The sequence below is a fragment of the Acanthaster planci genome, unplaced genomic scaffold (genome assembly GCF_054643075.1).
Source record: "Acanthaster planci isolate LZ-2023a unplaced genomic scaffold, COTS_SCS Contig243, whole genome shotgun sequence".
In the NCBI taxonomy this organism is placed as follows: Eukaryota; Metazoa; Echinodermata; class Asteroidea; order Valvatida; family Acanthasteridae; genus Acanthaster; species Acanthaster planci.
In genome coordinates this window covers 9646-21369 of record NW_028257863.1, presented here as the reverse complement: position 1 = coordinate 21369, position 11724 = coordinate 9646, and the positions used below count along the sequence as shown (strand labels likewise).

The following is an 11724-nucleotide window of genomic DNA, read 5'->3' as shown; positions in this document are numbered from 1 at the left end:
CAAGTGTTTAGAAATGAAGGTTTGCTACAAATGGTGGGCTCTAGTGTAGTATTCTGAAGTTGCGCTTTCTTATTTGATGCCACCGTAACAAATTATGTAAACTTGTCAAACGAGTCCATGTATACGGGTACACACCTTTTTGCAAGACTAACTCGATTCTTTTGTGTCCTGTGCAAAGTGCACCCCACATGACGTGACCAAAACTGCAAGCTTTGTGCAATTGGGGTTTGATTGGGTTACCCGGCTTGGTAATTTGTTTCAGGGTCTAACTTTGCTAGCATAGGTTCAAAAGCTGGCGGTGGTGGAGGAGGAGGAGGAAACCCTGCTCGGAAAATTGTAAAAAGCCGAGAAGTTTGGTCAGACATGGGAATCAAAGACTGCTAAGACTTTCCTGCAATGGCCCAGTTGTTCCCTACAGTCGATTGTAGTCTCATTGTTGTTTTGTAAAAAAAAAAGAAAAAAAAAAGTAGTAAATGTGTATGTACTTGGAATATCACCAACGCTGTTCACAGTACAATAGGCAACTCCACCCACATAAAAATAAAGCAGGCGTATATTGAAATTTGCGGTTCATGGAAGATCCTTTTCATCTGTCAAAGATTAAAGATTACTTACCACTGCCCATGTTTGGTTGGGATCGCAAAGGAGACAGAGTAGAGGACGAATGGGATGTCTAAGGCCTGCGCCAACAGTGGGCTACAAGGTATACAGTCGTCTGCAATAAGCATGTCAAATCTCTCGTCGTGTAGCCGTTTCATTGTAGCTGAGTCATTAAACAGGGCGTCACAATCCCGCAGGAACGCGACACTGGCTAAACGATTCAGCTCTCTCGAGTGACTCAGGAGACCTTTCATGGATCTACTGGATAGAAAAAAAACACCGTCTGCCATGTTCTGTTTGGTGTAGGACGAGTTGAAGACAACGTGTGAGAACAAGCCAACATCGTTTTCCCAGAGGGTAGAGGGATTAGAGCTGCTCATTAGAGAAACAACGCCATGACCGTGCCGGACTAGTGCTCGGCCTAATTTGGCAAGGTTGATGTAGTGGCTGCCTCCCGTGATGGAGCCAAAAAGCAGGAATTTGTACTTATTTTTAACAGAATTTGCGTCAGCACTGGACAGAGCTGGCAAAATGGCGAAAAAAAACAAGCCAAAAGCCAGCATGGCAAAGATTGTTCGAGACATCCTTAAATCAGAATCAGACTGTTGAATTGACAGAGAAACTGATTCATATAAACATTTTTTTTTGGGGGGGGCAGTACAAATTGTCGTATCAGTACATGGGCAGAAGTCCAACGCTGTGATCCAGTAGATCACAACGTTGTGTAAGCAAATGGTTATGGACTATCACTTCCAGGTTTACAACATATGCCCCAAGCTCCTTTCAAAGCCCCAAACCCCACCAGGCCAGGCAAAAAGTACGTTTGTCTGTAACAGTCTATCCACATCAAAGAGATCCGCCAGCTTGAGATTGATTTATGACAGGCCATGCCCTAGAATTGTACGGGGCATTGTAAATATTATTATCTGCAGAGGCGTTTGGTAATGATCTGTACACAATTAAATGGACCTTGGCCAAAAAACAGCAGGAAACGTTTAAACTTGCTCTGGCTCACGGGGAAGCCTGACTGCATTTTTATCAGGAGTTGAGCTTTACCGAGTTTTAGAGTAACTATTTTCCGTCATATCCACAGTAATATTATGGAAATCAGACATTATTTTGGAAAACAGTTTTTTCCGAGACAGTGTAGGCAAAAATTTTGTACTTTTCCAATTTCATCCTCAATGCAAGTGGGCTGGCACAAATCTATATGTTTTACCTTCAAGTGAGCGTAACAGTAAAGTTTTTCGTTTAATGAATCTGATTTGAAGGTGAGTAGTTCTTATTATTTTGCCAGCAAGAAAAATACAAAAGGCAGGAAGGCGGCAGAAAGGCGCCGAACTTTGCCTTCGATCACATGGACTTTACTCTCGGGATCAATAGTAGATCACTTTTATCAAAAACGATTTTTTTTTTGGTCGAAATTTAATTGCTCTTATGTAGAGATACGTCTGAAAGATGTAGATTACAAATGATCTTTGAGCTAACCAATTGACCCTGCTTAAAAATAGAAGCATACATACTCCTTGCCACCGACTTTTGACACCCTTGGTGGTGGTTACCATCCCAGATTGCGTGTTCACTGATGAGTCTCATGCATCTCCCGCTGGGGTGCTGTAAATATCAGGTTATGAAAAGAATAGGGATGATGTGCAAATTGGAATTGATTTGCTTTTACTGCCCCCACATGCCATTCCCAGAAAAGTTACAATAGTTAAGATATAATGTTTTCAGTTTCATCATTTGTAACAATGTAACATCTGCTTGACAATGACCATATCATAATATTGGCCTAAAAAGCTAGGAGGCCCCTTGCAGACGGTGCCGGCGTAGTGGGTTTTCCTCCAACGTGTTTGGTGGGTTTATTGAGTTGGCATCCAAATTACCAAGCAGGGGAGCAGACCAGCTTAATGGGATGACTCACCAAAATTGCATAACTCTTGATAAACTAGAATCCCTTTTCAAGGATAACTAAGTGTGTTGGACCCAGGAAAGACAGGATCCCGCTATTCTTCTAGGGTAAATATCTATTTCGGATATAAGTATTTGGAAGTAGAAAGTATGATGGACTTTGAGCCTTTACACCATCGGAAAGACGACAGAGTTGAGGATGAATGGGATGTCTAAAGCCTGCGCCAACAGTGGGCTACAAGGTATAGTGTCGTCTGCAATAAGCATGTCAAATCTCTCCTCGTGTAGCCGTTTCATTGTAGCTGAGTCATTAAACAGGGAGTCACACTTCTGGAAGAGCGCGACACGGACTAAACGACTCAGCTCTTTCGAGTAAGCCGAGAAACCTTTCATGGATATACTGGATAGAGAAAAAACAATGTCTGCCTTGTCCTGTTTGGTGTAGGACGAGTTGAAGACAACGTGTGGGAACAAACCAACATCGTTTTCCCAGAGGGTAGAGGGATTACAGGTGCTGATAAGAGAAACAACGCCATGACCGTGCCTGACTAGTGCTCGGCCTAATTTGGCAAGGCAGAGGTAGTGGCTGCCTCCCGTGATGGAGCCAAAAAGCAGGAATTTGTACTTTTTTTTTAACAGAATTTGCCTCAGCACTGGACAGAGCTGGCAAAATGGCGAAAAAACAAAAGCCAAAAGCCAGCACGGCAAAGATTGGTCGAGACATTGTTAAGTCAGAATCAGACTGTTGAATTGACAGAGAAACTGATTAATATATACAGTTTTCGGGGGGGGGCGGTGCAAATTGTCTTATCAGTGCCTGTGCCGAAGTACAACGCTGTGATCAAGTAGATCACAGCATTATATAGGTAAATAGCTATGGAAGATCACTTCAACGTTTACAACATATGCCCCCAGCCCCTTTCAAAGCCCCAAACCCCACCAGGCAAAAGTACGTTTGTCTGTAACAGTCTATCCACATCAAAGAAATCCGCCAGCTTGAGATTGATTTATGACAGGTCATGCCCTAGAATTGTACGGGGCAGTGTAAATATTATTATCTGCTGAGGTGTTTGGTAATGATCTGTACACAATTAAATGGACCTTGGCCAAGGAACGGCAAGAAACGTTTAAAATTGCTCTGGCTCAGGGTGAAGCCTGACTGCATTTTTATCAGGGGTTGAGCTTTTAGGAGTTTTAGAGTAACTATTTTCCGTCATTTCCACAGTAATATTATGGAAATCAGACATTCTTTTGGAAACAATTTTTTCCGAGACGGGGTAGCCGAAAAGTGTGTACTTTTCCAATTTTATCCTCAATGCAAGTGGCTGGCACAAATCTATATGTTTTACCTTCAAGTGAGCATAACTGTAAATTTCTTTTGTTCAATGAATCTGATTTGAAGGTGAGTAGTTCTTATTATCAGCAACAAAAATACAAAAAGCAGGAAGGCGGCAGAAAGGCGCCGAACTTTGCCTTCGATCACATGGACTTTACTCTCGGGATCAATAGTAGATCACTTTTATCAAAAACGATTTTTTTTGGTCGAGATTTAATTGCTCTTATGTAGAGATACGTCTGAAAGATGTAGATTAAAAATGATCTTTGAGCTTACCAATTGACCCTGCTTAAAAATGGAAGCATACATATCCCTTTCCACCGACTTTTGACACCCTTGGTGGTGATTACCATCCCAGATTGCGTGTTCATTGATGAGTCTCATGCATCTCCCGCAGAGGTGCTGTAAATATCAGGTTATGAAAAGAACAGGGATGATGTGCAAATTGGAATTTATTTGCTTTTACTGCCCCCACATGCCATTCCCAGAAAAGTTACAATAGTTATGATAAAATGTTTTCAGTTTCATCATTTGTAACAATGTAACATCTGCTTGACAATGACCATATCATGATATTGGCCTAAAAAGCTAGGAGGCCCCTTGCGGACGGTGCCGGCGTAGTAGGTTTTCCTCCCACGTGTTTGGCGGGTTTATTGAGTTGGCATCCAAATCACCAAGCAGGGGAGCTGGCGAATTATACGCCAGCCAAATGGGATGACTCACCAAAATTGCATAACTCTTGATAAACTAGAATCCCTTTTCAAGGATAACTAAGTGTGTTGGACCCAGGAAAGACAGGATCCCGCTAGTCTTCTAGGGTAAATATCTATTTCGGATATAAGTATTTGAAAGTAGAAAGTATGATGGACTTTGAGCCTTGACACCAGAAGTAAAGGTCAGATGACAAGAGAGTGATAAGCAATGCGGGTTGAGCTCAGTCGCCTTAAGGAGGAGAAAAGACTACCAAACCAAACGGCGTCATCGATGTCACAGATGATAAAACAAAGTATCGTTGTGACCGAAGTACTTTGAATGATGCCAGGGCTTTATAAAGGGAAGATGCACTTTAGATGGCAGTCTTGCATGAATTTACTTGTTAAGTAAGAAATAACACTTTAACTTAAGACATTCCAGAATTTTACTGCCATGAAGAAACGTCGTCGTTATCACCGTCATCCCCCATGCACTGTAATGCATTTGACATAACACCAACAGTTTGCAGCTATGCTGGAAACAACTGCTTCCATTTCCCCATTACATTCACTCAAAGTCCACTTCCGGTTACCCTTGAAGTATAAAAGTTACGCGTCTCTGTAAACGAGGATGTTGCCCGGTTTAAATCTACATGCTTACTTCTACCAGATGGCAAATTATTCATGCGATGTTCACGTATATAATATATTTGGTAACTTTTTTCCTCTGCTCAGTGCTGGTCCGAATGGTCTGAAGTACACCGTACAACTGTAGAGGCACGAAACTGTTCATTTGGAATTGTGCACCATAAAGGAGTATGTCGTTTATTCGGCTGGCTTGATGTGCGGCTCTCTGCCCAATTGCCAGAGCTCATAGGGATTTTATACACTGGTTGGACGTTCCATTTTCCATCCATCATACAAGTTTCCTTGCCGTAATACGTATTAGCTACCGTCTTTGAATATTAATACAGCGTGCATGAATATGTTTGGTTCATTTGGATTTGAGGATAGGGTTAGTCAAATTAATGAAGATTGACTTTTCCTTATAAGGCCGGTGGGCTGCCTCATGACACATCCGGTCCAGACCTGCTTTCCTCCCCAAGGGCCTTGTGGTTCGAGTAGTCATTCCTTAAGTGAGGCTCATTACTTGGAAAGCGGTTCTACTGTTAAAGGTCAATCCGTGCATTGAACTCAAGTAGCAATACAACATGTGCTATTGCAACATGGTGGTAATATGTAAAAACACGGTATTCCTTTAGTTGGGCAACAGATCTTTCTAGGATGTCAGAGTCGTCTGACCTATTCCTGCAGGATAAATGAAGGTCAAAGTTCAGGCAAATTTTAAATGCTGGAACAAATAAAAGTGATTCGATGATAATTCGTTGATAAACGTTTTTCGTTCAAACAGCTCATGGTATTAAGTTGAAACCAGGTGTAACGTATCCGAAAGATGAAAGGCCAATGGTCAACAACGTGTTCTAGAGTTTACGCGCACTGCGGTCGCTCGCAGATAGCAGTTAAGCAGAAAATGTAACAGCTGGTATTGATATTAACACTGGTGTCGATATGCAAACTTTTTGGACGTCATTATGACACCATCAGTGTAACTACATCTAAAAACGTTAGTTTCATCATCCAAAGATCAAGAACCCCGTCAACACCACGCTTGTCTATCAGTTGAACAGGGTATGCGACCTAGACAGCCTGCCCAGCGAGTTACACCACATTTCCACATCACTACAGCCCATCTGCTTCAAAAAATGTCAAGACCCAAGAACGAGCACCCCGCCACGACCATCGAATCCCCTCTGCCCCAGCTCAGCCCAAAAGGTACACTAGTTCGGTCACATTCATCACATTCCACGCATCTCCCTAGCAACAAAGCATCAGGCCAGCATTTGCAAGATCTCTTGCGAATGCCGCCAGGTGTATGTTGAAGAGACCGGCGAGGATCTAGCCACCAGACTCAGTGAACAAAAGGCTCACAGAAGGCGAGGAAATAATGACAAGTCATTATTGTCAAAAAGTCACATGCAACAGATCACGTCATCCAAAGCCTTTCGCCAAAGGCCTTCACGGCTGTGTTCATGTGTAACTGCAAAGCGGCTGGACAAGAGACCACATGCACGAGTGGCGCAGCCACAAGGCCTTTTCGAACTTGTCAAGAATTTGTTTTGTTCTTTTATGTTTTCGATTTTTACTACCCCGTTGGGGTAGCAAAATCCTAACCAATAATAAGCGAGGGGGTAAGCATACATTAACCCTATTATGCCAACTGAAAGTATACGAAAGATGGCGAACGTGTCAATTGTGTCGGCGGCCGTGAGTGAAGGTCAGTTTGTCTGAGCAGTATTTTGACAGTTGTTTGGAATACTCGGCTGGAAAACTTCACCTTGCCGAGTTTAAACCGTTGCAGTGTTGGGCTATTGAAGCATCTGTATGCGGCGTGACGTTTTCATCTTTACCCACGGGATATGGTCAGAGCTCTATATTTCAAGCACTGCCGTTTTGCTTTGAAAATTCAGTCTTGGTGAAATGCTACTTGCTAGTGTTACTCCAACGTCAGCACCATCCCCCACCAACAAGCATCATAGCTGTCATCCTATGGCTTATATTGCCCTCATGAGAAACCAGATGGAACATTGCGTAAGCTTTGAGGTTAATGCCATTTACTTTGGAGACTCATCTGCTTATTTACATGAAATTTATGAATAATGCATACAGAAAGCTTATGGATAATTTACCATAAAAATCTCAAAATAAAGTTGGAGAAGGCCTCGTGGCTGCGCCACTCGCCTTATCTCCTCTCCAGTCGCTTTGCAGTTACACACACACAGCCACGAAGGCCTTGGCGAAAGGCTAGTCACCCATCAAGCACAACTTATCACAAGCACTGATCAATGGCATCGAGATCATCAAACACAACACAGTACCCCAAGACATCAGCATCGGTATCAGCGACGCCCCATCTTGTCCATTGGGCTTTCTATACCCACGGACATTTCCCACTAATATAACCTGCCGCATGGGTCTCCTTTACGGGTCATTCCATGTCAGACCGACACACCTTTGGAGCTTAGATCTTCAGATTTTTATAAAAATTGCTCTGACTGTAGACGCCATTAAAAGATAAATACATGCCAGTTTTTAGAGGAATCCCCCATTCCATAACGTCAGGGCAGATGTCCAAAAAATGGACAGTTTTAACTTAAAAATCTGCCTTTTAGGTAAAAGGGAAACATAACTTTCAAAATTTCTTCGAATATTTACAAATTTGGTATCAAAATAATCGGAAATACACGCTCTTTTCACTGATAATGTGAAAATTTGGTTTTATGAATCAAGGATCATGATGACGTTGACATATACCTGTGACCTTCGACTGAATTTTTAAAAAAAGTGTTTGCTTAAACAAAATGTTTTCGAAAGCATGGTTCCTCTCTCGTAGTATTCACTTAAATATTTCTGGGCACTTTAAAATAAAAAAAAGTTATGGTTATTTTTCTATAGTTATGTCAATCAACAAAGTAAGAATTTTGTATAAGTTCCAACGGTAGAGGTTCTGCAAAACCAATTTATGCTCCTAAAATGAAATAACTAAAGTAATTAGTAACAGCAGATGGTCTGTTCTTACAAACCCACTTTTAAAACTACACATTGTCGCAATCAATTTTCCTTTTAACCGCTATATTAACGACGGCACACTATATTGCTGTCCCTGAGATTTACGTGGTGTGATCCCAGAAATGGATGTAGAGAGAATGCGTGCACCTGCGTAGTGCCCTTTATAGTCACTGCTGATGAGAATCTATTCTCCAGGAATTCTTCACACTGTTCCACTTCGGTTATGTCCACGTAATTGAAATGTATTCCTGGAATATTGACCTTTGTCTACATATAGAGCTGATTTGATGGAAAATTTGAGCTTACCTAATGCCGAAAATATAAGTATCCAAGCTACTGCGCCGTCCATTTTTTATACAGTGAAGGAGCTAAAATCAAAGGCAGATAATAGTTGATGTCATAACCGTGTGTCGTATATATTCCAAAAGATGTATGACTTTAAAAAAATGGTGTTCTTTCTTTCAAGTCTCAGTTACCCAAATATCCTATATAGTTTGGTGGTATGTATCGCCAGGAATCCAAACCACACCAACTCGTTTTGACAGCTTCCAGCGGGATAGAAACTGAACAAGGTGACGTATTCAGCCAATCAGCAAAAGCCAAAAGGTAGGAGCAAGAATCAAAGTCTTGCTTGATGCTTGAAGCGTGACTGTAACACAGCAGACAGTAATCGATGTGAGGCAGCGTACCACTTTTCATAACCATCACAATTCTCCAATTCATGCCAAGCGTTACCAATACGGGAGGCGCTGAATCTTGGAGAATGCATTCAGGCTATTCGTGTTTATAAGAAATATTAGTTATTAGAATGAGTCTAGAATCTAGAATTTAGATTCCGTGCTCCACCATCTTCAGAAAAGGTTTAATTATTCCGTATTTAATTGTAACAATTTATGTGGTAAACCCTGTCTGATTGGTTTGAAGTTTTTGGCCAAATTGAACAGACACTGAAGAGGGTAAAAAACTGAACAGTTTCCCTTCAACCTCAAGCACTTTCATCTATACGAAACGAGGTTTTAATTAATAATTTACTGGAAGGAAGTGTTTTTCTCAGGAACAACAGTAGGGCGATTGGGCGTTAAAGTCTTTAATTGCTGTTTAATGCAACCAGGATGAGAATTATTGTAATAAAAAGAGAATATTAAAGTTTTGAATTTATTTAGTTTCCTATTTTTTTTATTTCTTTTGTTTCTCAAAGTAAAAAAGGTATCGTAAAAATTATGACTTTCCGTTTAGACAAAAATTGCGAGTAGAATTTTACATGTATATGCAAGCGTGAAATATGCAATGTTTATGACCTTTGACGCTCCAGTTTGGTTCCTGAGCAGAATACACGCAACCTCAAAATTACTCGTTTTACTAGTGTGCACAGTGCAGAAAATTGCCTCTGTCGCTTGGTGAAAATTATGTCAGACAGTGAAACCAGACCAATTTGGCAGACAATTTGGAAGGAAAGGAAGTTTAAAAAAAAATTGTCATCAAACTGTTCATGATTTTTTTTTTTTATATTCTGGATGGATTTGACAACAGTATCACTTTCTATGTGTGACTTTGCAATTGGTACATCGGCCTTTGATCCCTTGAACATCCATACCGCAGGCAACATTGCTGGTAGACCTATCTAGCCAGACTAACCAGCTAATTACGTAAAAATGATTTCCCCAATGTGTACGGAAGCTGTTATTTTTGTGATCTGAAAGTGCACCACAAGCTCAGAAGACGAAACTTCTTCTCTGGCGATATTACAAACAGGAGGGGAAAAAAAACTTTTCAATCCCCCCATTTACAACTAAGCCCAAATAAAAATAAGTAAGCCTGATACAAGACTACCGAAAAAAACATTGTTGCCTTGTTTGAAAGAAATCCAAAAAGTGCAGACAAATATAGTCCTCGATTACTCAGTTACAGTTTTTAAGGTATATACCAATTTGAAATCAAAATAGTTTGTATCACTTTTTACAACCCGAATCTCTTTTGTTTTTGTTGTTTCCTTACACCTTCCTTTCAAAAACTATGTGAGGGGTTAAGCCGCTTTTAAGACTGGGCTACTTGCATTCACTTTTCTTGAGCCTATACCTCGCACCTCTCTGGCTCATTTTATTGACGACTCGCAGTTTTCGATATGACGTCGACTCTGCTGCGCAACCTGATATATTTCACATATTCTCGCTTGCTTCCCTGCTTATTTTGGTTTTCAGTAGGTCAGGTTGTATATCAACAGTCTGTTTATCCGTATAATAGTGAATAGTGTGTACACGAACGTGAAACCTTGCGAACTTTCAAGCCCAACATCTGCACTGTCTAAAGAAGGATAGCTAAAGGCACGTTTTTGGTCGGTCATGTGAGGACGATCACGACTCGCCATGAATTTCATGAGGCCTTAATATGCCCACACAAACATGTTGGCTGATGCACAGCCGTATAAATATATTTTTTCTTACAATGGCATGAAAAGTCGTTGGTCAAACATGGTACAGCGGTTATTTTTTCCTTCAATGACTCCGAACTCCAATAACATTCATTGTTAAGTCTGTTCCGCTCGACACTGATGACGAGGAAAGCAATTGAGAACGCGGAGCACATTGTAGCCGATAAATGCCATTGATGCTGTGTCCGCTTGGTGACGTATCCCTCGTCCGTAGCCTTAACACTTATAACTGATTGCTGTGCGTGTATCCGCGGGTGGGTTCAAACATTCCCGAACAAACACCACAAATATCCCGAACAGAAACTCGTGGTGGCATTTGTGAAAAGAGGCACCGTGCCTGGTTCCTAAGAATAATTCAAAACGACGGAGGAATAATCCAGAACTGGGAATATGAATTTGGAACGGTTTAATTGCGTAGAATACAGCCAAATCTAAGCGATTTTGTCAACAATTACATAGAATTAACTCCTGAATCATCCAGACTGGCCTAGAATGACCCCGACTGTAATGTGAAAATTCCCTTAAAGCACCGAACTAAGTCAAACTCAATGAAAACAAGCCAGTTCTTGATACTTTTGTAATAATTTGGCATGAATCGAGATTGTTAACACTTCGAATTATTGGACAAAACTAAGACGACTGCAGTCAAGTATCCAGAATGAGATCTGAATAAAAGAAGAGGAAACCTAGAGCCGATATTTTTCCCGGAATTACGACAATTTTGAACATGCTCTGTAGTGGTTTCATGGTCCTTTCTTCCGATACTAGATTAAAAATCAAGGCAGAGCTTTCGATTGCGAGAGTTGCAACATGAGTGCCTTCGTTGTTGGAAAATGGTGGATTATGCATCACAGTACACAGTAAGTTAGCAAACAACAGTTGCAGGCTGTGCTGCACACATAATGAACAGCCATTTAGGTTCCAAAGTCTGACGTTGGCTCTAATCTCTCCCCAGACCTTTTGCATGGCTTGCCACACTAACTTAATGCTACCCAATAGTTTATGTGTGCAGCCTTAAATTAACATCACTGATTATCAGGCTCACCTTCTGATTTATTGCCGACGTTAATATCGAAATATCTCTGATGTAGAGTGGAATGTGTTCTGCATGGCCTTACTCATGGTCCCGA

At 41.1% G+C, this 11724-nt stretch overlaps 1 protein-coding gene across 1 annotated transcript; it reads right to left on the bottom strand.

The window, feature by feature from the left end:
- Positions 1 to 615: 615 nt before the first annotated feature.
- LOC110990559 (UDP-glucuronosyltransferase 1A6-like) lies at positions 616 to 1228 on the bottom strand (the record flags this gene model as incomplete). The annotated part of the gene is made up of 1 exon (XM_087132386.1): positions 616 to 1228. A coding segment is annotated over exon 1 (569 nt), but the record flags the coding sequence as incomplete, so codon positions are not given.
- Positions 1229 to 11724: the final 10496 nt, after the last annotated feature.